Source organism: Hemiscyllium ocellatum, chromosome 12, assembly GCF_020745735.1.
Source record: "Hemiscyllium ocellatum isolate sHemOce1 chromosome 12, sHemOce1.pat.X.cur, whole genome shotgun sequence".
NCBI lineage: Eukaryota > Metazoa > Chordata > Chondrichthyes > Orectolobiformes > Hemiscylliidae > Hemiscyllium > Hemiscyllium ocellatum.
Window position 1 is genome coordinate 10,922,717 of NC_083412.1, and position 27,481 is coordinate 10,950,197.

Here is a 27,481-nt window from a genome sequence, read left to right on the forward strand (position 1 = left end):
TAAGGTCCTAGGGAGTGTTGCTGAACAAAGAGACCTTGGAGTGCAGGTTCATAGCTCCTTGAAAGTGGAGTCGCAGGTAGATAGGATAGTGAAGAAGGCGTTTGGTATGCTTTCCTTTATTGGTCAGAGTATTGAGCACAGGAGTTGGGAGGTCATGTTGTGGCTGTACAGGACATTGGTTAGGCCACTGTTGGAATATTGCGTGCAATTCTGGTCTCCTTCCTATCGGAAAGATGTTGTGAAACTTGAAAGGATTTAGAAAAGATTTACAAGGATGTTACCAGGGTTGGAGAATTTGAGCTACAGGGAGAGGCTGAACAGGCTGGGGCTGTTTTCCCTGGAGCGTCGGAGGCTGAGGGGTGACCTTATTGAGGTTTATAAAATCATGAGGGGCATGGATAGGGTAAAAAGACAAGATCTTTTCTCTCGAGTGATGAGTTCAGAAGTAGAGGGCATAGGTTTAGAGTGAGAGGGGAAAGATATAAAAGAGATCTAAGGGGCAACTTTTTCACACAGAGGGTGGTGTGGGTATGGAATGAGCGGCCAGAGGAAGTAGTGGAGGCTGGTACAATTGCAACATTTAAGAGGCATTTGGATGGGTATATGGAAGGGATATGGGCCGGGTGCTGGCAGGTGGGACTAGATTGGGTTGGGATATCTGGTCAGCATGGAGGAGTTGGACCTAAGGGTCTGTTTTTGCGCTGTAAGTCTCTATGACTCTAACATTATGAAACCTCCTTCACACTCTCAGTATCCACCGTATTCCCGAACCCCCGGTGTCTTCACAAAGCCTCCAAGAGATTCTGTGCTCAGGCCGAAAGCCTGCTGTGTTTCACACTTTCACAATCCAGCCTGAGATGGTCTTGCCTAGTTTGTGGGCTATGCCCCCGACCCACCATGCCCGCTGAGAGATGAGTAACACTCCTTGCCGTGGGGAGGGAGAGGGCTCAGACAGGACAGGGGACAGTGGGCAGAGGGTCAGGCTGAGTCACTCAGACCGACAGTGGGAACTGCGTTCAGGTCAGTCTTAGGATTGAGGCTAGTCTCAAATTCTGATCAAATCATTCCCCTGCGGCAGTGGGCACTCACATTGGATATTGTCCTCCCCAGAAAAACGGTTTCTGAAGCTCTCCTGCTGGGAATCCTATAAATGAGGGAAAAAAAACAAGTTTGTTTAAACTTTTTTCTAATTTATTCATAGGTTGCAGACAGTGCTGGCTGGGTCAACACTTACTGCTTGTCCTCATTGCTCAGAGAGCAGTTAAGAGTCAATCACATTTCTGTGGGTCTGTAGTGTAGGCCAGACCAGGTAAAGACATTCGTGAATCAGACGTGTTTTTCTGACAAGCTAAAAGAGAAGCACGGTGGGTCATCACGTGACTCTTCATTCCAGATTTTCACTGAAATCAAATTCCGCCATCCCCCGTGGCGGGATTTGACCCTGAACGTTGTCTGGGTCTCTGGATCAACAGTGCAGGGAAAATACTACTGGGCCGTCATCTTGCCAGGTCATGATGGTGAGCTTTCCTGACCTTTCACCCATGGAACACTGAGCCCGGCCACCAATCAGACTCAAGTGCAGAGGAGGTAACATGGTCTGGTTGTTGTCAGCCAATCAGCTGCCTGTTTTACATCTCATCTGAACTCCTTTTGACTTGGGAGGATTGGGGCGGGGGCAAGGTACACAACAACTGTGTACTATTCTGCTCTCGTCACACTGAGCTTTTCAAACTTCTCCCTCTCCCTCTCTCTCTCTGCATCAACATACATCCCCTATGTGAGCAACTGATCTGAGGCTAATTGCTTCTTTTTCTTCAAACACTCCAGCCAAAAAGTACGCTGGACTCCCTCATGTACAAACTAATCACCATCAACTGGTCAATCCTCTTCCTGACCAACTATAGCTGGTGTAGTCCCTATACTGACTCTCTGCCATATTTTGCTTCCCTCATCAACACGGTCTCCTGAGAGATTCCACTGATACGTTTGGTTATCTTGTCCATCTCGGGCCCATTGCCCATCCCAATGTCCCGGCTCTGAAAGGGCTGCACCTCACTCTGACAAAACATATGGAACGAACAGCCAAGTTTCTGGTATCGAGACTGGTTCTAATGCAACGAAGGGTATGTCGGGTTCCAAGGGATCAAACGTGCTAGGGGACTCTCTAGCCCGAGGGACAGACAGACGTTTCTGTGGCCAGCAGCGAAAAAGCAGAATGGTGTGGTGTTTCCCTGGTGCCAGGATCAAGGATGTCTCAGAGAGGGTGCAGCAAGAGGGGGAGAGGGGCCAGCAAGAGGTCATTGTCCACATTGGAACCAACGATATAGGAAGGGAAAAGGATGAGATTCTGAAGAGAGAATATAGAAAGTTCGGCAGGAATTTAAAAAGGAGGTCCTCCAGGGTAGTAATATTTGGTATACTCCTGGTGTTGTGAGCTAGTGAGGGCAGGAATAGGAGGATGGAGCAGATGAATACATGGCTGAGGAGCTGGTGTATGGGAGAAGGGTTCACATTTTTGGATCATTGGAATCTCTTCTGGGGTAGAAGTGACCTGTACAAGGAGGATGGATTGCACCTGTTCAGTATCCCCCCCCATCTCTTCTGGAATATACTGTCTCTGGACTCACCTGAATTGGAAGGGGAGCAATAAGCTGGCAGGGAGATTTGCTAGAGCTGCTCAGAAGGATTTACACTAATAAAGGGGGGGGGGGGGGGGCAGGGAGGTAGTGAGGAAAGAGATCAATCTAAGACTGGTATAGTTGAGAGAAGAAGCGAGTCAAACAGTCAGGGCTGGCAGGGACAAGGTAGGATTGATAAATTACTTCAGTGCAAGGGACCTAACAGGGGAGGCAGATGAACTCAGGGCATAGTTAGGAACATGGGACTGGGATATCATAGCAATTACAGAAACATGGCTCAGGGATGGGCAGGACTGGCAGCTTAATGTTCCAGGATACAAATGCTACAGGAAGGATAGAAAGGGAGGCAAGAGAGGAGGGGGGTGGTGTTTTTGATAAGGGATAGCATTACAGCTGTGCCGAGGGAGGATATTCCCGGAAATACACCCAGGGAAGTTATTTGGGTGGAACTGAGAAATAAGAAAGGGATGATCACCTTATTAGGATTGTGTTTTAGACCCCCCAATAGTCAGAGGGAAATTGAGAGACAAATTTGTAAGGAGATATGAATAGGAAGGGTTTGGAGATACCTATCTGTAAAAGTAATAGGGTGGTTATGGTAGAGGATTTTAACTTTCCAAACATCGACCATGACTGCCATAGTGTTACAGGTTTAGATGGAGAGGAATTTTTTAAGTGTGTACAAGACAATTTTCTGACTCAGTATATCAATGTACCGACTAGAGAAGGTGCAAAACTTGACCTACTCTTGGGAAATAAGGCAGGGCAGGTGTCTGAGGTGTCAGTGGGGGAGCACTTTGGGGCCAGCAACCATAATTCTATTAGATTTAAAATAGCGATGGCAAAGGATAGACCAGATCTAAAAGTTGAAGTTCTAAATTGGAGAAAGGCCAATTTTGATGGTATAAGGCAAGAACGTTCAAAAGCTGATTGGGGGTCAATGTTCGCAGGTAAAGGGATGGCTGGAAAATGGGAAGCCTTCAGAAATGAGAGTACAAGAATCCAGAGAAAGTATATTCCTGTCAGGGTGAAAGGAAAGGCTGGTAGGTATAGGGAATGCTGGATGATGAAAGAAATTGAGGGTTTGGTAAGAAAGAGAAGGAAGCATATGTCAGGTATAGACAGGGTAGATCGAGGGAATCCTTAGAAGAGTATAAAGGAAGGAGGAGTATACTTAAGAGGGAAATCAGGGGGGCAAAACGGGGACATGAGATAGCTTTGGCAAATAGAATTAAGTAGAACTCAAAGGGTTTTTACAAATATATTAAGGACAAAAGGGTAACTAGGAAGAGAATAGGGCCCCTCAAAGATCAGCAAGGCGGCCTTTGTGTGGAGCCGCAGGAGATAGGGAGATACTAAGCGGGTATTTTGCATCAGTATTTACTGTGAAAAAGGATATGGAAGATATAGAATGCGGGGAAATAAATGGTGACGTCTTGAAAATGTCTAGATTACAGAGGAGGAAGTGCTGGATGTCTTGAAACACATAAAAGTGGATAAATCCCCAGGACCTGATCAGGTGTACCCGAGAACTCTGTGGGAAGCTAGAGAAGTGATTGCTGGGCCTCTTGCTGAGATATTTGTATCATCGATAGTCACAGGTGAGGTGCCGGAAGACTGGAGGTTGGCAAACGTGGTGCCACTGTTTAAGAACGGTGGTAAGGTCAAGCCAGGGAACTATAGACCAGTGAGCCTGACCTTGGTGGTGGGCAAGTTGTTGGAGGGAATCCTGAGGCACAGGATGTACATGTATTTGGAAAGGCAAGGACTGATTAGGGATATTCAACATGGCTTTGTGCGTGGGAAATCATGTCTCACAAACATTATTGAGTTTTTGAAGAAGTAACAAAGAAGATTGATGAGGGCAGAGCAGTAGATGTGATAGATATGGACTTCAATAAGACGTTCGACAAGGTTCCCCATGGGAGACTGGTTAGCAAGGTTAGATCTCATGGAATACAGGGAGAGCTAGCCATATGGATACAGAACTGGCTTGAATGTAGAAGACAGAGGGTGGTGGTGGAGGGTTGTTTTTCAGACTGGAGGCCTGTGATCAGTGGTGTACCACTAGGATCGGTGCTGGGTCCACTGCTTTTTGCCATTTAAACAAACGATTTACATGTGAAAATAGGAGGCATAGTTAGTAAGTTTGCAGATGACACCAAAATTAGAGATGTACTGGACAGTGAAGAAGGTTATCTCAGATTATAATGGGATCTTGACCAATGGGCTGAGGTGTGGCAGATGGAGTTTAATTTAGATAAATGTGAGGTGATGCATTTTGGGAAAACAAATCTTAGCAGGACTTATACTTTTAACGGTGAAGTCCTAGGGAGTTTTGCTGAACAAAGAGACCTTGGAGTGCAGGTTCATAGCTCCTTGAAAGTGGAGTCGCAGGTAGATAGGACAGTGAATTAGATTAGATTAGATTTACAGTGTGGAAACAGGCCCTTCAGCCCAACAAGTCCACACCGACGCGCAACCCACCCATTCCCCTACATTTACCCCTTACCTAACACTACGGGACAATTTAGCATGGCCAATTCACCTGGCCTGCACATCTTTGGACTGTGGGAGGAAACCGGAGCACCCGGAGGAAACCCACACAGACACGGGGAGAACGTGCAAACTCCACACAGTCAGTCGCCTGAGTCGGGAATTGAACCCAGGTCTCAGGCGCTGTGAGGCAGCAGTGCTAACCACTGAGCCACCGTGCCGCCCATAAGGGTGAAGGAGGTGTTTGGTACGCTTTCCTTTATTGGTCAGAGTGTTGAGTACAGGAGTTGGGAGGTCATGTTGCGGCTGTACAGGTCATTGGTTAGGGCCTGAGTGGGACCATTCGGCGCGGCCGGTTTTGGCGCAGACCCACGTAGGCACAGAACTGTTTTGTAGTCATTCAGTAGTTTGTAGTTATTATTAAAATAAAATATAACCCATTAAAATGATATTCTGTTGAAATTGAAGAAATTCAGGGAAGCAGACACTAGAATACAGACACTTGTAAGAGTATTTAGTGAGAGAAATGGCATTGAGTATTTACGAGGGATTGCCCGTAATTTTGAATAAATGTCATATTTCAGATTTTTCGTATTGACCTTATTTCTTTCATTTTTATTTTCTTTTTAACATTTTTACTGAAGAGGATAAACATTATTTTTCTTTTTATTGCTTTCATTAATGTTTGTAACTAAGCCTGAAAAGGAATAAATATGAGCTGCACCGAAACAGTTCCGCGCCGAAATGGGTCTACGGCAAACCGGCCGCACCGATTCGCTCACGCCGAATGGTCCTACACCGTGGTTAAGCCACTGTTGGAATATTGCGTGCAATTCTGGTCTCCTTCCTATCGGAAAGATGTTGTGAAACTTGAAAGGGTTCAGAAAAGATTTACAAGGATGTTGCCAGGGTTGGAGGATCTGAGCTACAGGGAGAGGCTGAACAGGCTGGGGCTGTTTTCCCTGGAGCGTCGGAGGCTGAGGGGTGACCTTATAGAGGTTTACAAAATTATGAGGGGCATGGATAGGATAAATAGGCAAAGTCTTTTCCCTGGGGTTGGGGAGTCCAGAACTAGAGGACATAGGTTTAGGGTGAGAGGGGAAAGATTTAAAAGGAACCTCAGGGGCAACATTTTCACACAGAGGGTAGTGTATGTATGGAATGAGCTGCCAGAGGAAGTGGTGGAGGCTGGTACAATTGCAACATTTAATAGGCATCTGGCTGGGTATATGAATAGGAAGGGTTTGGAGGGATATGGGCCGGGTGCTGGCAAATGACACTAGATTAGGTTGGATATCTGGGTAGCATGGATGAGTCGGACCGAAGGGTCTGTTTCTATGCTGTACATCTCTATAGCTTCAAATCTCAACACAAACTCCACTACCCAGCTCCTAATTCTTTGGGTAAAAAATGAGGTCTGCAGATGCTGGAGATCACAGCTGCAAATGTGTTGCTGGTCAAAGCACAGCAGGTTAGGCAGCATCTCAGGAATAGAGAATTCGACGTTTCGAGCATAAGCCCTTCATCAGGAATAAGAGAGAGAGAGCCAAGCCGGCTGAGATAAAAGGTAGGGAGGAGGGACTAGGGGGAGGGGCGATGGAGGTGGGATAGGTGGAAGGAGGTCAAGGTGAGGGTGATAGGCCGGAGTGGGGTGGGGGCGGAGAGGTCAGGAAGAGGATTGCAGGTTAGGAGGGCGGTGCTGAGTTGAGGGAACCAACTGAGACAAGGTGGGGGGAGGGGAAATGAGGAAGCTGGAGAAATCTGAATTCATACCTTGTGGTTGGAGGGTTCCCAGGCGGAAGATGAGGCGCTCCTCCTCCAGCCGTCGTGTAGTTGTGTTCTGCCGGTGGAGGAGTCCAAGGACCTGCATGTCCTCGGTGGAGTGGGAGGGGGAGTTAAAGTGTTGAGCCACGGGGTGATTGGGTTGGTTGGTTCGGGCGGCCCAGAGGTGTTCTCTGAAGCGTTCCGCAAGTAAGCGGCCTGTCTCACCAATATAGAGGAGGCCACATCGGGTGCAGCGGATGCAATAGATGATGTGTGTGGAGGTACAGGTGAACTTGTGGCGGATATGGAAGGATCCCTTGGGGCCTTGGAGGGAAGTGAGTGTGGAGGTGTGGGCGCAAGTTTTACATTTCCTGCGGTTGCAGGGGAAGGTGCCGGGGGTGGAGGTTGGGTTGGTGGGGGGTGTGGATCTGACAAGGGAGTCACGAAGGGAGTGGTCCTGCTTTGGTAAAGGTTGAAACAGGCTGTTCAAAACCTCATTACCTTTGCCCCTAAAGGGCATCTAGAAAGTGGAGGATGTGGCACAGTGGTCATGTCTCTGGATTAATAATTAAAATTATTGAGTAACCCATCCTTGATTAGCCCATATGTTCAAATCCTACCACAGCAACTCAAGGTATTTAAATTAATTTAATAAAGTCAGGATTTTAAAAAAAAATCTGGTCTCATTAAATATGATCATAAAACTTATTGATTCTCATTTGAAACCTTTCTGGTTTACCAATGCCACTGAGGTCAGAAATCTACCGTCCTTATCTGGTCTCGTCTACATGTGACTCCAGACCCACAGTAATGTGACTTTCTGTTGCCCTCTGGAGTGAGCAAGCAAGCAACTCAGCCCAGGGCCAAATAAGGGCGATCAACAAATGCTGGCCTTGCCAGCTACTGCTTCAACCATTGAAGAATTTACAATAACAAATTTAATATATCCTCTCCATCACAAAGACAACCTACTTTCACCTTCAGAACATTCTTGCCTCTGGCTCCGACACTCAGCACATTCTTATCATTCCCTTAACAAGCTATTGCAATGATTGTCAAGATTAGCTCCCGGCCAATTCAACTTCTGTTTATCTAAATCTCTGCTCCCCATGTGTCAGAGGCTAGGTTGGGGGTGCTACTGATGTGATGTCTCAAGGACTCAACGGGCTGAACAGCCTACTCCTGGGCATATTTCTCCAGGACCTACTGCTGATCCACTGCCTCTAATCAGTGGGCGTCCTCTGGGCCTCCTTCACCACAAACATTCAACCTGAACTCTGGAACACCAGTGCCTGGATCCTGCAGCACTCTCTCCAGCTGCCCGTGAGAACACCCCTCAAAAACTATGTCTTTAACCAACCCTTTTCGATCATCAGCCCTGACTCTGTCCTTCTCCTATGGTTGAGGAAGTCTCGCAATAAATTATTTCAAAAATCTTTTTCATGAAGGCTCCACGATCGCGTCTTGCATTCCGGGCTGGTGTGAGTAAGACAGTCTGAGCTCTGTTTGCCATGGACACCATCTATGAGAGAGCCTGAGACATAGCCGCCCTTTCTGGATGGCAGTGTGAAGGAAGTGGGTGAAGGAAGTGGCTCACTGTGGTGGAGCTGAGAAGGATGAACACAGTCTTATTTGTGTCTCTTACAACCCAGGCATTAGGTATTCACTCTAATGAAGACAGCAGCTACACCCAAGCAAAAACCAAAAGATAGATACTCACTGATCTGGTTAGTGGTTGAGGAGTAGAAGGCATTAACTATGGTGGGACTTGTGTACCATCTGCACAAAAAGGAGACAGTCAGATTAGACAAACCACCTCCCATGCATTTCAGAACAGTTCAGAACACGTATACGTTTGAAAGCACCATCGGAGGTTAACGGGCAATGCAATTCCGAGCATAGTGGATATAATATTTCAGAGGCTGATCCATATCATTGGCTCGGCTGATTTGGAGCTGTATTTGAACATCAACCCCAGACTGGAGCAGCTCGTCACAATCACAGAGCTCAAAAGAAGACCATTTCCTGTTTTCGGAATGGGCTTTCTGCTCCACGCAACCATTCTTAAAGGTTTGTTTTTAAGGAAAAAAAGCATTTCAAGAAACAATTACCATATTGAGATTTGCGACGTTGGTCTCCTTTTTGTGGGGGGGAGGGGGGAGGAGGAGGAGAGGGGGGTGCACAAAAAGAACATGAGACTGGAGGGTGGAACTGGCCCAGTTTGGGTGGACAGTGAGAGGGGCACATCGAGACAAAGCAGAGGACCTCACATCGAGCCACCATGTTTCCACAGGGCCTATACTGGAGGTCACCAGCAACGTCTTGGTGAGGTTTGGAGACCCAGGGTGAGGTTTGCACACTCACACACTTAAGTGCCAGGTCTCCTTTTGATTTGTTTGGATTTGATTTATTTCTGTCACGTGTTCCGAACTGCAATGGGAAGTCTCATCAGGCCCCCCTGTCTGCGGCAGCAGCAGAAAGCAAACATACACTCACTCTGTCTTTGAAACACGGCTCCTCAAGTAGGCGAAATCCGTCTGAGAGAAGAACTGAAGGGACCGCAGGATGTTGTCGAAGTACTCGGTGTGTGAGACAGTCAGCTGCAGAGGCAAGGGGGCAAAGCCAGTCACAAACATTGGTGAACGCACCGGCACAGCTCCTAGTTCAGTCCCTCAAGTCTGCTGCACCACTGCCTCCATCACTGAGGAGTCACAGCCAGTTCGGTATTCCTGAGCAGCTTCTGCACGTCACAAATGTTATCCTTCACACAGGCTGCTCAGGAAGGTCATCAGAATAGAAGAACTCAGAGCAGGAGGAGGCCATTCAGCCCCTCGAACCTTGTCCACCATTCAATACAATCATGGCTGATCTCATTTCCTACCCGCTCTCTTAAACCGATTACTAAATAAATACCTGAGTATCTCCTCCTTAAATTTACTCAATGTCCCAACATCCACTACACTCTGAATTCCAGATGTACACGAACCCTTAAAAGTAGTAAATACTCCTCACCTCTGTTTTAAATCTACCCCTAATCCTAAAACTAAGACCTTTCGTTCCAGATTACTCCGCGTTTTTGGCAGCACAGTGGCTCAGTGGTTAGCACTGCTGCCTCATAACACCAGGGACCCGGGTTCAATTCCAGCCTCGGGTGACTATCTGTGTAGAGCTTGTACATTCTCCCTGTATACACATGGGTTTCCTCTGGGTGCTATATTTCCCTTCCATAGCCGGGAATGTGCAGGTTAGGATGGATTGGCTATGCTGAATTGTCCACAGTATCCAAGGATGTGGAGGCTAGGGTGGATTGGCTATACTGAATTACCCATAGTGCCCAGGGATGTGCAGGTTAGGGTGGATTGGCTATGCTGAATTGCTCACAGTATCCAAGGATGTGCAGGTTAGGGTGGATTGGCCATGCTAAATTACCCATAGTGCCCAGGGATGTGCAGGTTAGGGTGGATTGGCCATGTTGAATTGCTCACAGTATCCAAGGATGTGCAGGTTAGGTAGATTAGCCATGGGAGACGCAGGGTTACAGGGATAGGGTAGGGATGTGGATCTTGATGGGATGCTGTTCGGATGGTCGGGGTGGACTCGATTGGCCAAGTGGTCTGCTTCCACTCTGTAAGGATTCTATAAGGAAGCAAGCTGTCTCCATCTATTTTGTCAATCTCCTATAGCATCTTATATCCCTCAATCATATTTCCTCCTATTCTTCTAAACACCTGACAGTCTCGGTTCAATCTCTATTCATAAAACAACCCTCTCATCTCTGGAATCAAGGCAGTGAACTTTCTCTGAACAACCTCCAATATAATTGCACTTTTATATAACTCCCGGACAAAGTAGAACAGCCCAGTTTGGAGAGATATGTTCCCGGGACAATCAGAAACCGGATTGTCAAACCAGGACACAGACTAATGAAAGGGATAAGAAATAAATCCAGTCACATAAGTGACAATTCGGGTAAAAATAATGGTTTTGTGTTTGGACTGAGTTCCAATGATTAGGATTATTCATCTGCTGCTTTATAGCAGCATTTTCAGTGTTGCGTTCTAGTCCGGAACGAGTCCAGTTATCTTCAACATTGAACCTTTCGCAGTTCATAGGGTTTCCACTGCTGAGTTGGAATAAGGTGGTGGGTTCGAATCTGGCTCCAGGACTAGGTTATTGCACTGTGAAAGTGCTGCAACTCGCAAAGGACCCATTCAAACAAGGACCCGCATCCCACCAATCTCTCTTGGGGGGGGAGGTGGAGAGGCTCTGACGGATCCTCAAAGAAAAGCTGAGCAATTTCCCCTCACTACACAGGTTGTGGAGGCGGCAAGGGGACCGCACGCACGTTTTGGGGGCAGCTCTCCCACTCCCACTGGTTGCAGATGGGCAATATAAAAGCTGGCATTGTCATGGCAGGGAGTGGAGATGGTTGGGCACTCTCAGCTTCTCAACATGATCTCCTTCCGTTCAAAGAGCAAAGAGAGCAGAGATCTGACAGAGTCCCTGGGTCATTCTCAGAGTCAGGTTTAGGGGTCGGGAGCTGAACACTGAGAGAACTTTCTCCGAGTTCATAATTCCCTGCCTTTTGGGAATGTCTGACTCAGTTACCTTGGTAGAATACATTTTCACCTTCTATAACACAAAACCTCTTCAACAAAGTGATAAGTGTGCATTTTTGAAGAATCCGAGGTTTCCAGCATGTGAAAATAAATGAACAAAATGTCATCCATTTCCCAAAGGGTTTCCTTCCCTATTGATTTTCCCAAACGGGATGGTTCCACCAGCCCTCAGCTTCCCTGAGCCCACCGATGGTGTAAACACGAGAACAATTCAAACGATACCACACTGTCCGAACCAGCAATCAACTACCTTACATTTCTGAAGTTGGCGTTGATGATGGTATCATTCAGTATGAAGTCTGGGTATCCTATTTTGGCAAGAACGCCATGTGCCTGGAAGGGAAACAAAAAGTCAATAAATTAATCTAATGGAGAAAAACACGTCCGTGCACAACCTCTGCTGAAAAACTGTTCAGGTCCTCAAGTCTGCCCCACCATTCCATATGATCATGACCAATGTGACTGCAACCCAACTCCACACTTTGCCTCTCTTGTTGGCCATTTATAAATCCCTCTACCTCGGCCTTAAAATATTCAATGGATGCCTGCATCCACAGCTCTCCAGGGAAGAGAGTTTCAAAACTTCAGGAGAAGAAATCTCCCTCCTCCAGTTTAAATGGGAGACCACCCTGCCCACCGCCACCATGATCCCTCCTCCCAGGGTCTCCCATGAGCCCTCACCGTCAAGTCTTCTCAGGAGCTGAAGTGTTTCTGTAAAGGTCAGCCCTCACTCATTCTGAAATGTCAACGGATACAGGCCTGCTCTTTCTTGGTATGATAACTTTCGCCACCCCCCACCCAGTGTCAGTCGCGTGGACATTCTTTGAACAGTTCTCAGGTATTTACAAACTTACCTAAATAAGGACTAAGACTGAACACAGTGCTGCAGAGGTGGCCTCCCAATGCTCCATACAACTCGAGCAAAAACTGCTAAATGCACAATGGTGGGAGCCCTTGGCATGCAGTTTATTGCGTGCAGATTGAGTTGGAGTGTGCATCACTGTCCGCGAACGTGGTGACTTCCCTGCACTTCTCACTAACCAGAGCGATCCGTAAGTGACAGCACCTCTACACGTGAATCAGAGTGCGGTCTGCCCTCCCAAACACTTGTTTGTTCAGTCTGCACTCTGACTGAGCAAGGTTCCAGGACAACGCCACTCACCTGCAAACTTTAAGATTAGCTTACTGACAGTGTGGGAACAGGCCCTTCGGCCCAACAAGTCCACACTGACCCTCTGAAGAGCAACCCACCCAGACCTATTCCCCTACATTTCCCCCTTCACCTAACACTACGGGCAATTTAGCACAGCCAATTCACCTGACCTGCACATCTTTTAAACGTGTCTTATTTTCAAAGATGCAAAAGCCCACCTTCTCTTTGGCTTTGGTCTTGGTTTCTGGATCCATCCAGTCATTTTCTTTTTCCAGCATGTCCACAAATGCCCAGCGAATGCCAGCGACCAAGTCTTCAGTCTGCAAATAAAGGAGCTCCAACTTTAAACATCCATTCATGGCTGTGTGGATTAAAACGTGCTCCCATCGGGATAGTCAGAAGAGGGTGGATCCCTTCTATGGCTACATTATTGAACCTATGATAAACGTTGGGGAGTCAATAGTCGAAAGTTTCCATTTTGTAAGTCTCCATTTAGCAATGATAATTTGCCTTACAAGTTCAAAATGGACGCTGCAGTCACAGTGACCGTGAGAACGTGAATTGCAAGAATGCAGGAGTCTCTGTACAACCTTGGAGGTGCTTCTGTATACACGTATTCTCAGTCTTATAATTAGACTGATCAACAGAACATTGTTAAGTGGCATGCTTTATCTACTTTTTACTGATGAGAACATTACATTGTGAGGGAACTGAAACGTGTGAAATGGTTCCGCACTTAAGGGCTACAAAATATGCTGCCTTTCTGTTAGAAATCAGAGATCAATTATTAGTATATTTAGGGATATCTACGATTGATCCCCTGGATTACTGACTGTTGATCACTTGCCAGCTAAATTACAATAACGTGTGCTTTTTTTTTTGCAATATACATGTTTCCCTATATTTTCTGAACCAAAATTTTGATGCCGTGATTCTCTTCCCAACATCGGGAATCTTTCTCTAGGTTGATGAAGTGGCCGAAAGTTTGAATCAGACGCAATGCAGTGGTGGGAGCCCCTTGGGTATGTTACCTTAAGGCTACTCCTTGTGTCCGAACAATGATCAGCCCCTCGCCTAGTGAGGCTTGTACCTCGGAGAGATCGACCGAGCCGTCGCTCAAATCCGGGAGAATAAGGTATGAAGGGTTTTTTTAGGTTGCTGCAGGGTGACCTTGGCTATTCTGCATTGTTTCTGCGATAAAGGAGTTGGGACAGGGCACACCGGTCAGGGAAGTGTTCCCTATTACCTGATGGATGTGGCTTAGAGAGCTGACTTCTTTAGATATGGCCAGTTGAAGTTAGGAGGTAAGAGAACAAGGAGGACAGGCTCAGTAAATTTCTCACTCCATAGTATTGATACGGCCAGTTGAAATTTGTTTATTTTGGAGAAAGGACTCAGAAGGTACAATGGGAAAGTCCCTCACTGTCGTTGGAAAGACTACTCCCTTTCAGACTGTGTGAGAGAAAATACCGGATCAGGAAAATGGCTTGTTCTAGGGGCCCCTCAGATAAATTGGACATTTTGGTAAATTGTGTGTGTGAATTGGGCAACTTGGTAAATTGTAATATACGAATTACAGGACTTTCAGTTTGAGTGATTGCGTGAGTGTCTGTGTGTGTGTGTGTGTGTGTGTGTGTGTGTGTGTGTGTGTGTGTGTGTGTGTGTGTGTGTGACCGTGAGTGACCGTGTGAGAGTGAGAGAGAGAGAGAGATAGATATATCAACAAATGGGTGAAATGAACACAAATAATTGATAAGCCATTTATTCCCAATGCCCATTTAAATGCCCTTAACGTCGGTGACTCTACTACTGTTGCAGGCAGGCCGTTCCAAGCCCTTACTAGTCTCTGAGCAAAGAAACTACCTCTGATATCTGTCCAAAATCTATCACTCTTCAATTTAAAGCTAAGCCCCCTTCATGTTAGCCTTCACCATCTGAGGAAGAATGGTCTCACTGTTCACCCTATCGAACCCTCTGATTATTTTATACGTCTCGATTAAGTCAATGCTCAATCTTCTCTCCAATGAAAACAACTTCAGTTCCGTCAGCCTTTCCTCGTAAGACCTTCCCTCCATACCAGGCAATATCATAGTAAATCTCCTCTGCACCCTTTCCAAAGCTTCCACATCCTCCTTATTTTGCAGTGACCAGAACTGTACACAAAACCCTGAGAGTGGCCTTATCAGTGTCTTGTACAGCTGAAGCATGACCTCGTGGCTCCGAAACTCGATCCCCCTACCAATAAATGCCATCATACCACATGCCTTCTTAACAACCCATTCAGCTGTGTGGCAATTTTCAGGGATATATGCACCTGGACACTGAGATTTCTCTGTTCATCTACACTGCCAAGAACCTTACCATTAGCCCAGTACTCTGCATTCCTGTTACTTCTTCCAAAGTGACCTACCCCACACATTTCTGCATTAAACTCCATTTGCCATTGCTCAGCCCAGCTCTGCAGATTATCTATGTCCCTCTGTAACCCACAACATCCTTCAGCACTATCCACAACTCTGCCTACTTTAGCGCCATCTGCAAATTTACTAACCCATCCTTCTACACTCACAGCCAGATCATTTAGAAAAATGACAAGCAGCACTGGCCCCAAAACAGATCCTTGTGGTACCCCACTGGTAACTGAGCTCCAGGATGAACATTTCCCATCAACCACCACCCTCTGTCTTCTTTCAGCTAGCCAATTTCTGATCCAAACCACTAAATCACCCTCAATCCCATGCCTCTGTATTTTGTGCAATAGTCTACCATGGGGAACCTTATCAAACACCTTACTGAAATCCATATACACCACATCAACTGCATTACCCTCATCCACCTGTTTGGTCACCCTCTCAAAGAACTCAATCAGGTTTGTGAGGCACGACCTCCCTTCACAAAACCGTGTTGACTATTCCTAATCAACTTATTCCTATTGAGATGGTTATAAATCCTATCTCTTATAAACCTTTTCAACACTTTACCCACAACTAAAGTAAGGCTCATAGGTCGATAATTTCTAGGGTTGTCTCTACTCCCCTCCTTGAACACAGGGACAACATTTGCTATCCTCCAGGTTCTGACACTATTCCTGTAGACAATGATGACATAAAGATCAAAGCCAAAGGCTCTGCAATCTCCTCCCTGGCTTCCCAGGGAATCTGAGGATAAATCCCATCTGGCCCATATCTATTTCCAGATAGATTAGAACATAGAACATAGAAAAATACAGCGCAGTACAGGCCCTTCGGCCCTCAATGTTGTGCCGACCGAAGCCTACCTAACCTACACTAGCCCAATAACCTCCATATGCTTATCCAATGCCCGCTTAAATGACCATAAAGAGGGAGAGTCCACCACTGCTACTGGCAGGGCATTCCATGAACTCACGACTCACTGAGTAAAGAATCTACCCCTAACATCTGTCCTATACCTACCACCCCTTAATTTAAAGCTGTGTCCCCTAGTAACACCTGACTCCATACGCGGAAAAAGGTTCTCACTGTCTACCCTATCTAAACCCCTAATCATCTTATACACCTCTATCAAATCTCCCCTAAACCTTCTTTTCTCCAATGAGAACAGCCCCAAGTGCCTCAGCCTTTCCTCATACGATCTTCCTACCATGCCAGGCAACATCCTGGTAAACCTCCTCTGCACTCGTTCCAATGCCTCCACGTCCTTCCTATAGTATGGCGACCAAAACTGCACACAATACTCCAGATGCAGCCGCACCAGAGTCTTATACAACTGCAACATGACCTCAGGACTCCAGAACTCAATTCCTCTACCAATAAAGCCCAGTACACCATATGCCTTCTTCACAGCACTATTTATCTGGGTGGCAACTTTCAGAGATCTGTGTACATGGACACCAAGATCCCTCTGCTCATCCACACTACCAAGTAGCCTACCATTAGCCCAGTAATCCATCTTCTTGTTACTTCTACCAAAGTGAATGACTTCACACTTAGTTACATTGAACCCCATTTGCCACCTTTCTGCACAGCTCTGCAACTTATCTATATCCCGCTGTAACCTGCCACATCCTTCTTCACTGTCCACAACTTCACCGACTTTTGTGTCATCCGCAAACTTGCTCACCCAGCTTTCAAGCCCCTCTTCCAGGTCATTTATAAAAATGACAAACAGCAATGGTCCCAAAACAAATCCTTGTGGAACACCGCTAGTAACTGCGCTCCAAGGTGAACCTATACCATCAACTACTACCCTCTGTCTCCTTCCAGCCAACCAATTCCTAATCCAAACCTCTAATGCACCCTCAATGCCATACCTCCGTAGTTTTTGCAATAGCCTACCATGGGGTACCTTATCGAACGCCTTGCTAAAATCCATATACACCACATCTACTGCTTTACCCTCGTCCACTTCCTTGGTCACCTTCTCAAAGAACTCAATAAGGTTTGTGAGGCACGACCTGCCCTTCACAAAACCATGCTGACTATCCTTGATCACATTATTCCGATCCAGATGTTCATAAATCCTATCCCTTACAATTCTCTCTAAGACTTTGCCCACAACAGAAGTGAGACTCACTGGCCTATAGTTACTAGGGCTATCCCTACTCCCCTTCTTGAACAAGGGGACCACATTCGCTATCCTCCAGTCTTCTGGCACTATTCCCGTAGGCAATGACGACATAAAAATCAAGGCCAATGGCTCCGCTATCTCCTCCCTAGCTTCCCAGAGGATCCTAGGATAAATGCCATCAGGCCCAGGGGACTTATCTATTTTCATCCTTTCCAGTATTCCCCAGACCTCTTCCCTTCATACTTCAATGCCATCCATTCTAATCACTTGTGACTCAATATTAACATCAGCAATAGTGTCCTGTTCCTGACGAAAAATATTGATTTAGTGTCTCTCCAATCTCCTCCGCCTCCACGCACAACTTCCCACTACTATCCTTGACCGGACCGATACCTACGCTAGTCATTCTTTTATTCCTGACATACCTATAGAAAGCCTTTGGGTTTTCCCTAATCCTACCAACTAAGGACTTTTCATGTCCCCTTCTCGCTGCTCTTAGCTCTCTCTTTAGATCCTTTCTGGCTACCTTATAACTCTCAATTGCCCCAACTGAACCTTCACGCCTCATCTTTACATAGGCCGCCCTCTTCCCTTTCACAAGGGATTCCAATTCCTTATTAAACCACGGCTCCCTCACAAGACCCTTTCCTCCCTGCCTGACTGGTACATACTTATCAAGGACACGCATTAGCTGTTCCTTGAACCATGTCCACATATCATTTGTATTCTTCCCTTGAAGCCTATTTTTCCAATCCACACATCCTAAGTCATGCCTCACCGCATCATAATTTCCCTGACCCCAGCTACAACTCTTGCCCTGCAGTGCACACTTATCCCTCTCCATCACTAGAGTAAAAGTCACCGAGTTGTGGTCACTGTCCCTGAAGTGCTCACCTACCTCCAAGTCTAACACCTGGCCTGGTTCATTACCTAGAACCAAATCCAGTATAGCCTCACCTCTTGTTGGCCTGTCCACATATTGTGTCAGGAAACCCTCCTGCACACATTGGACAAACACTGACCCATCTAACGACCTCGAGCTTTGGCTTTCCCAGTCAATATCTGGGAAGTTAAAGTCCCCCATAACAACCACCCTGCTACTTTCACTCTTCTCCTGAATCATCCTCGCAATACTTTCCTCTACTTCTCTCGGACTATTAGGGGGCCTGTAGAAAACTCCTAACAGGGTGACCTCACCTTTCCTATTTCTAACCTCAGCCCAAACTACCTCAGATGGCAAGTCTTCCTCCATCGTCCTTTCCACCGTTGTAATCTTCCAAAATCGCTAAAACCTCCTCTTTGTCAACCTCAATCCCATCTAATCTTGGAGCCTGTATCTCCATATATTAACATTGCCCTTTTCCAATGTGAATACTGACAAAAAGTATTCATTAAGCACTTCTCCTATGGCCTCAGATTCCACACACAACTTTCCACTACTATCTTTGATCGGCCCTAATCTTACTCTCGTCATTCTTTTAATCCTGATATACCTGAAGGCGGCCTAAGGGTTTTCCGTGATCCTATCCGCCAACAATGTCTCATGTCTCCTCCTGGCTCTTCTTAGCCCTCTCTCTAAGTCTTTCCTGGCTAACGTATAACTCTCGATCCCCCTAACCCAGCCTTCACACCTCATCCTCACATAAGCCGCCTTCTTCCTCTTGACAACAGCTTCAACTTCTTTAGCAAACCATGGCTCCCTCCCTCGACAACTTCCTCCCTGCCTGATAGATATATAATTATCAAAGACCCACAGCAGCTTTCAAACCCCAGATTCCAGCTCTTCCTTGAACAAGAGCCACATTTGAATTGTGCCCATCCCCTGCAGTTTCCTTCCCCACCCTACGCATCCTAAATCTTGCCGAATCGCATCAGAATTGAAGTCAGTGAAGGATCAGACAAGGATTAAGGATACCAGTGACTTTGATGACTTTGGGGGGGATTTGCTTTGGAGGCAGAAGGGTTTCAGACTGACACTGATTTGTTTCCGGGAGGGTGACTAAGATGATCGATACATCAGAGGTCGATGATTAGCATATTCAGGGATATCTTATGGTTGACAGTCTGGGTTATTGACTATTGATCTCTCACTGGCTTCATTAAAATAAAGTGTGCTTTTTGGCAACTTATGTGTGGTCCGAGAATTTCTGAGTCAACACCTACACTCACATTTCTCCCTAGTTAGGGCTGAGAAACGAGTTGAAGCTGTTGTCAAGAGGAAGAAGGCGGCTTATGTGAGGATGAGGTGTGAAGGCTGGGTTAGGGGGATCGAGAGTTATACGTTAGCCAGGAAAGACTTAGAGAGAGGGCTAAGAAGAGCCAGGAGGAGACATGAGACGTTGTTGGCGGATAGGATCACGGAAAACCCTTAGGCCTTCTGCAGGTATATCAGGATTAAAAGAATGACGAGAGTAAGATTAGGGCCGATCAAAGATAGTAGTGGAAAGTTGTGTGTGGAATCTGAGGCCATAGGGGAAGCGCTTTTTGTCAGTATTCACATTGGAAAAGGGCAACGTTACTATATGGAGATACAGACTCCAAGATTAGATGGGATTGAGGTTGACAACTCTCCTCACTGGGAAGGATTCATGGCAGTTTTAATCCACGGATTTTAGAAAAGTAGAGAGATCAGCAGGATCAGAAGGAAGCCATTCAGCCCGTACTGTCCATACTGAAAAGTAGTTCTAACACTTTCAAACCCCAGATTCCAGCTCTTGTCTCCTTGTCCCTTGAACTGAGTGGCTTGTCAGAGCCGTTTCAGAGTCATCGAGATGTACAGCATGAAAACAGACCCTTTTGGCTAATTCATCTGTGTCAACCAGATATCCTAATTTAATCTAATCCCAATTGCCGGCGTTTGGCCCATATCCCTCTAACCCATAAGACCATAAGACATAGGAGCAGAAAGTAGGCCATTCAGCCCATCAAATCTGCTCTGCCATTCAATCATGGCTGATATGTTTCTCAACCCCATTCCCCTAATTTCTCCCTGTAACCCTTGATCTCCTTGATACTCAAGAACCTATCTATCTCAGTCTTACATATACTCACTGACCCCACCTCCACAGCCTTCAGTGGCAATGAATTCCCTGCTCTCTGGCTGAAACTTCTCCTTATTTCCATTCCAAAAGGTCTTCCCTTTACTCTAAGGCTGTGCCCTCGGGTCCTAGTCTCTCCTACCAATGCAAACATCTTCCCAACATCCACTCTGTCCAGGCCATTCAGTATTCCATAAGTTTCAATTAGATCCCTCCCCTCCCCCATCCTACTAAATTCCATAGACCCAGAGACCTCAAATGTTCCTCACATGTTAAGCTTTTCATTCCTGGGACCATTCTTGTAAACCTCCTCTGAGCCCCATCCTTCCCGAGATATGGGGCCTCAAACTGTGCACAATACTCCAAACATAGTCTGACAAGAGCCTTGTAGAGCCTCAGAACTACATCCCTACTTTTATATTCAAGTCCTCTCCAACTAAATGCCATCATTGCATTTCCCTTCCTAACTCCTGACTCAACCTGCAAGTTTACCTCGAGAGAATCCTGGACTAGAACTCCCAAGTCTCTCTGCACTTCAGACTTCTGAATTTTATCAAATTTAGAAAATTTAAAACCATTCTATTCATATACCCAACCAGTTGCCTCTTAAATGTTATAATTGTACCCACCTCCAGCATTTTCTCTGGCAACTCATTCCATCGATGCACCACCCTCTGCATGAAAAGGCATCCTTAGCTCCCTTCTCCATCTTTTCCCTCTCACCTTAACTCTATGGTTTTGGACCCCTCTATCCCAGGGAAAAGACCTTGGCTATTCACCCTATCCATGCCCTTCCTGATTTTATAAACTTCTATAATGTCACCCCTCAGCCTATGAAACTCCAGGGAAAATAACCCCGGCCTATTCAGCCTCTTATGACTCAAACTCTTCAACCCCTGCACCATCCTTGTGAGACATTTCTGTTTCTGCTGGTGCTCCTAACTCGAAATTCAGATACTATCCCTCTCCATTATACTGTCGAGAGAGGGTTTAATAAATTGTCAAATAACCTTTTGAGGTGTGCTATGATGTAACGTTAAACTCAGCAGTTATGAGTTAAGGACTCTGCTAGAGGATTGGAATCAAAATAGGCTGCTCTGTAACGTTAATGTTGTCAAACAGTGTGGCCCTAGTAAAGCACAGGCAACACCTGAGGAGCAGGAGAATCGACGCTTCGGGCAGAAACTCTTTATCAGGAATGGCTTATGTCCGAAACATCGACTCTCCTGCTCCTGAGATGCTGCCTGACCTGCTGGGTATTTCCAGTGCCAGACTTTCTGACTCTGACTCTCCAGCACCTGCAGTCCTTACTTTCTCTTAACCTTATGTCTATGTTATGTCTATATGGTCAATACATACACAATGAACTGGACTGAGCGTGCACAAAGAATCACAGAGTCATAGAGGTGTACAGCATGGAAACAGACCCTTCGGTCCAACCCGTCCATGCCGACCAGATATCCCAACCCAATCTAGTCCCACCTGCCAGCACCCGGCCCATATCCCTCCAAACCCTTCCTATTCAAATACCCAACCAAATGCCTCTTAAACGTTGCAATTGTACCAGTCTCCACCACTTCCTCTGGTAGCTCATTCCACACACGTACCCCCTCTGTGTGAAAAAGTTGCCCCTCAGGTCCCTTTAAATCTTTCCCCTCTCACCCTCAACCTATGCCCTCTAGTTCTGGACTCCCTGACCCCAGGGAAAAGACCTTGTCTATTTACCCTATCCATGCCCCTCATGATTTTATAAACCTCCATAAGGTCACCCCTCAGCCTCCGACGCTCCAGGGAAAACAGCCCCAGCCTGTTCAGCCTCTCCCTATAGCTCAAACTCTCCAATGCTGGTAATAGCTGTGTAAAGGAGATGACCTAGTGGTATTATCGCTGGACAGTTATTCCAGAGACCCAGGTCTTGTTCTGGGGACCTGGGTTCAAATCCTCCCATAGCCGATGGTGGAATTTGAATTCAACAAAATCCTGGAATTAAGAGTCTAATGATGCCCATGAATCCAAGTGGGTCACTAATGTCTTCCAGGGAAGGAAACTGCCATCCTTACCTGGTCTGACCTATGTGTGACTCCAGACCCACTGCAAGGTGGTTGACTCTTAACTGCCCTCTGGGCAATAAATGGTGGCGTTGTCAGCGATGCCCTTATCCCATGAATGAACAAGTCATCTTTTCTGAAGCCTTTCTAGTTTCACAACGTTCTTTCGATAGAAGGAGACCAGAATTGCACACAATATTCCAACAGTGGCCTGACCAATGCCCTGTACAGCCACAACATGACCCCCCAACTCCTGTACTCAATACTCTGACCAATAAAGGAAAGCATACCAAACACCTTCTTCACTGCCCTATCTACCTGTGACTCCACTTTCAAGGAACTATGAACCTGCACTCCAAGGTCTCTTTGTTCAACAACACTCCCCGGGACCTTACCACTAAGTGGATAAGTCCTGCGCTGATTTGCCTTTCCAAAATACAGCACCTCACATTTATCTAAATTAAACTCCATCTGTCACACTCGTCAGTCGAATGGCCCATCTAGTCAAGATCCTGTTGTAATCTGAGGTAACCTTCTTCACTGTCAACTACACCTCCAACTTTGGTGTCATCAGCAAACTTATTAACCACACCTCTTACTAACCATACCTCTGGACCCTTGCGGCACTCCACCGGTCACAGGCCTCCAGTCTGAAAAGCAACCCTCTGTCTTCTATCTTCGAGCCAGTTCTGTATCCAAATGCCGAGTTCTCCCTGTAGGCCATGCGATCTAATCTTGTCAGTCTACCATGAGGAACCTTGTCGAATGCCTTACTGAAGTCCATATCATGTCCACTTCTATGTCCTCATCAATACTCTTAATTATTTCTTCAAAAACGTCAATCAAGTTTGTGAGACATGAGTTCCCATGCATAAAACCATGTTGACTATCCCGAATCAGTCCTTGCCTTTCCAAACATTTATAATTCCTATCCCTTACAATTCCCTCCAACAACTTGCCCACCACCGAGGTCAGGCTCACTGGTCTACAGTTCCTGGTTTGTCCTTACCACCCTTCTTAAACAGTGGCACCACATTTGCCAACCTCCAGTCTTCCGGCACCCCACCTGTGACTATTGATGGTACAAATATCTCAGCAGGAGTCCCCGCAATCACTTCCCTAGCTTCCCACAGAGGTCTCGGGTACACCTGATCAGGTCCTGGGGATTTATCCACCTTTATGCATTTTAAGACATCCAGCACCTCCTCCTCTGTAATATGGACATTTTTCAAGATATCACCATCTGTACCACCACAGTCTATATCTTCCATGCCCTCTCCACAGTAAACACTGATGCAAAATACTCATTTAGTGTTTCCTCCGTCTCCTGCTGTTCCACACATAGGCTGCCTTGCTAATCCTCTTCTCTTCTTAGTTACCCTTTTGTCCTTAAAATATTTATAAAAATCCTTTGGATTCTCTTTTAGAATTTGCCAAAGCTATCACACATCCCAGTTTTGCCCTCCTGAATTCCCTCTTAAGTATACTCCTACTTGCCTTTATACTCTAAGAATTCTCTTGATCTATCCTGTCTATACATGACATATCCTTCTTTCTTTTTCGAGACCAAACCCTCATTTTCTCTATCCATCCGGCATTCCCTATACCTACCAGCCTTGCCTTTCACCCTGACAGACTCCAGACGCACGTTATCTCATGTTTGAAGGCTTTCCATTTTCCTTTACCTGCAGACATCCATTCCCAGTCAACCTTTGAAAGTTCCTGCCTCAAACAGTCAAAATTGGCCTTCCTCCAATTTAGAACTTCAACGTTTCGATCCTTTTCCATCACTATTTTAAACTAATGGAACTATGGTCACTGACCCCAAAGTGCTCGCCCACTGACACCTCAGTCACCTGCACTGCCTTATTTCCCAAGAGTAGGTCAAGTTTTGCACCTTCTCTAATAGAGACATCCACATACTGAATCAGAAACTTGTCTTGTACACACCTAACAAGTTCCTCTCCATCTCATGGCAGTCCCAGTCTATGTTTGGAAAGTTAAAGTCCCCTACCATAACCCACCCTATTATTCTTACAAATAACTGGAATCCCCTCACAAATTTGCTTCTCAATTTCCCACCGACTACAGGGGGGTCGATAATACAATCCCATAAGGTGATTATCCCTTTCTTATTCCTCACTTTCAACCAAATAACTTCCGTGGATGTATTCGGAACAGAGGAACTCACACTAAAATATGCAAATTTGTCTTCTCCAGATACTTAGAATATTTAGAAAATGGAGAAAGATTTATGGTGCAAAGTGAGGCCACTGGCCAACAGAGAGGGTCATGCAGCCTAATCCCATTTCTCAGCTCTTGGTCCAGATTGATCCATAGGACGTGCTAATATGAAGGGGTTTCAATTTTGTCTACTTATGTTTTAGTAACTGTTGTCAAGTTTTATCATTAAACCCAGATAATTTATTTAGTTAATACATTAATAATGAGGCGGCACAGTGGCTCAGTGGTTAGCACTGCTGCCTCACAGCTCCAGGAACCTGGGCTCAATTCCTGCCTCAGGCAACTGTCTGTGGAGTTTGTGCATTCTCCCTGTGTCGGTGTGGGTTTCCTCCCACAGTCTAAAGATGTGCAGGTCAGGTGCACTGACTGTGCTAAATTGTCCATTTTGTTAGGTGCATAGTGTCAGGGGTAAATAAGGAAATGGGTCTGGATGGATTACTCTTCGGAGGGTCGGTGTGGACTTGTTGGGCTGAAGGGCCTGTTTCCACACGGTAGGGAATCTAATTTTTTAAAAATCCTGGAGATTAGGGACCTCAGCTGCATATTCTGATACTTCCAATACAGAGATAAAGGCTGTTTAGATTTGAAGGTTAATATGGGACCATTCACACAGCCAATTATGCAATCAGGTCTTTAAAGGAGTAGTTAGAAAGCATGCTGCCCATTTATATACTCAAGTGGGGTAAACACACAGAGCTGATGGACAGACACAACAATACTTACCAGCTGTTTCTTGTCCTCCTGAAAATGTGCTTCAACAAACATCCTGCCAACGGCATCAGGTAGGACATACTCAACAAAGTCCACACACTTGTCCCAACGTGGAGACAGCGATGTCGCCCCTGTTATCACCTGAAAACAGGTTTCCAAAATTCAGTACCGTTTCCAGTTCTGGTTTTGCTCCTGGTCTACATCTCACCCCATTGCCCCTCCCAAAGAATTGATTGACTCACGTTCCTCAGTTCGAATCACAACACCCACTACCTATTACTCACCTGTGCAGTTTATTGGACGCAATGGAGAAAATGGTGTGTGATACAATGGGGAAGACACCCTGGTCTTTGACAGCCATGGCACACTCTCTCATCTCTATTCCCGATGAAGGGCTTTTGTCCCGAAACGTCGATTCTCCTGCTCCTCGGATGCTGCCTGACCTGCTGTGCTTTTCCAGCATCACTCTAATCTAAACTCTGGTTTCCAGCATCTGCCGTCCACACTTTTGCCTCGGCTCTCTCACCCTGCTTCCCTGCACCTACCTTTAAAAATTCCAGACGGCGGGTCAGGAAACGTTGACTGAGGTTGGTGATCCTCCGGTATACAATCCTCCAGACAACATAGTTGGCGATTGTTCTGTGACGGGGTGATAGAACTAGACAGTTATTTCAAGCACTGAGATCCCCTCGATAACGACGAGAGGGGTCCAAAACTGGAGTAACAGCTGGTAACTCTCGCATTGCGGTGCCAATACCTGTTATCCACCGTGTCTAACAGCTGGAACAAATCCTTGAAGTATTGCGGCACGTAGACTATGACTTCTTCCGAGGTGTTGATGTGTGAGAGTTCAGGGTAAAGATCGGTATCGATGACCAGCTTCAAATAACGCAGCCAGTCAAACTGAGAACACAAGAACATTCATCAGCAGCGATTGCAGTGTTTACGCATTACAGCCCGAATCAGACACCAGCTGCAGCCAAACTCCCAGTGGGAAGCGGGAACTCTATACAGCCCACACGGTTCTGTACACGACCGGAATCTCAGGCATTATTTGCTCTCTCCAATTCACCCAATAACCTGGCAGCTGAGAGCCAGGAGCTCTCAGGAAATCTTGCAGTAAACAAAGAAGAGGACAAGTACATGACTTGCAGTGGAGGTAGTAGGAGGGTACTATACACAGAGTAGGGGGTACAATTGTAAAGGGGTGGGTGGGGGTACATGAACAGAGGGACCTAGGTCACAGATCACTGAAGGTGGAGAGCACAGAGAATAAAGCATGCAGTATCCTCGGCTTCATTAATTGTGACCTACAGAGACAGGGGCAGGGAGGTGATGTTGAGCTTGTACAAGACACTTTTTAGAGCCCAGCTGGAATGTTCTGGGTGTCCACTATAGGAAATGCAGCAGACAGAGTGTAGAGGTGAGCCTTACATGATTGGTCGGGAAATTATTGGAGAAGATTCTTAGAGACAGCATTTGGAAAAGAATGGATTTATTAGGGAATCGCCAGTGTGGTTTTATGCAGTGGATGTCCTGTCTCACAAACCTGATTCAAGTTTTTGAGGAAGTGACAAAGATGATTGATGAGGCTAGGGAACGGATGATGGTCTTCACTCAAGCATTTGACAAGGTCCCTCATGATAGGCTGGTCCAGAAGTTTAAGTCACATGGTGAGTTGGTAAAAGGGAATCAAAATTAGTTTGATCATAGAAGACAGAGGGTTAGTTGTGGAGGGGTATTTTTCTGACTGGAGTCTGTGGTCAGTGGTGATCCACAAGGATCAGCACTCGGACCTCTATTGTTTGTTTAGGACGAAAATGTCGGTGGCCTGATTTGTAAGTTTGCAGGCGACATGAAAATTGGTGGAATTGTGCTCAGTGAGGAAGGTTATAAAAAGGATGCAAGCAAGAAGCTGGAAGAACTCAGCAAGCCAGGCAACAGAGGTGGAGAAGGAAGGAAGGATTATACCTGAAACGTTGACTTCTCCACCTCCTGATGCTGCCTGGCTTGCTGTGTTCTTCCAACCTCCTGTTAATCTACTTTGGATTCCAGCATCTGCAGTTTTTTTTTGTCTCTATAAATAGGGTGCAGCAGGATATAGATCATCTGGAGTTTAATGTGGACAAGGGTGAGGTGATGTATTTGGGAAGTCAACTACAAGGGGAAAGTATATAGTAAATGGCAGGATCCTTAGAAGTAGAGGGATCTTGGGGAACAA

General features: G+C 46.1%; 1 protein-coding gene across 1 annotated transcript in view; it reads right to left on the minus strand.

The window, feature by feature from the left end:
• Nucleotides 1-27,481, minus strand: part of phex (phosphate regulating endopeptidase homolog, X-linked) — a 116,691-nt gene that overhangs the window by 26,904 nt on the left and 62,306 nt on the right. Inside the window, exons 9-16 of the mRNA XM_060833308.1 lie at nt 26,018-26,163; nt 25,806-25,899; nt 25,273-25,401; nt 12,890-12,991; nt 11,774-11,851; nt 9,396-9,499; nt 8,620-8,678; nt 1,090-1,144 (exon numbers count right to left, since the gene is read on the minus strand). Coding sequence (XP_060689291.1) covers nt 1,090-1,144; nt 8,620-8,678; nt 9,396-9,499; nt 11,774-11,851; nt 12,890-12,991; nt 25,273-25,401; nt 25,806-25,899; nt 26,018-26,163 — 767 coding nt within the window. The remainder of the gene's footprint in view (nt 1-1,089; nt 1,145-8,619; nt 8,679-9,395; nt 9,500-11,773; nt 11,852-12,889; nt 12,992-25,272; nt 25,402-25,805; nt 25,900-26,017; nt 26,164-27,481) is intronic.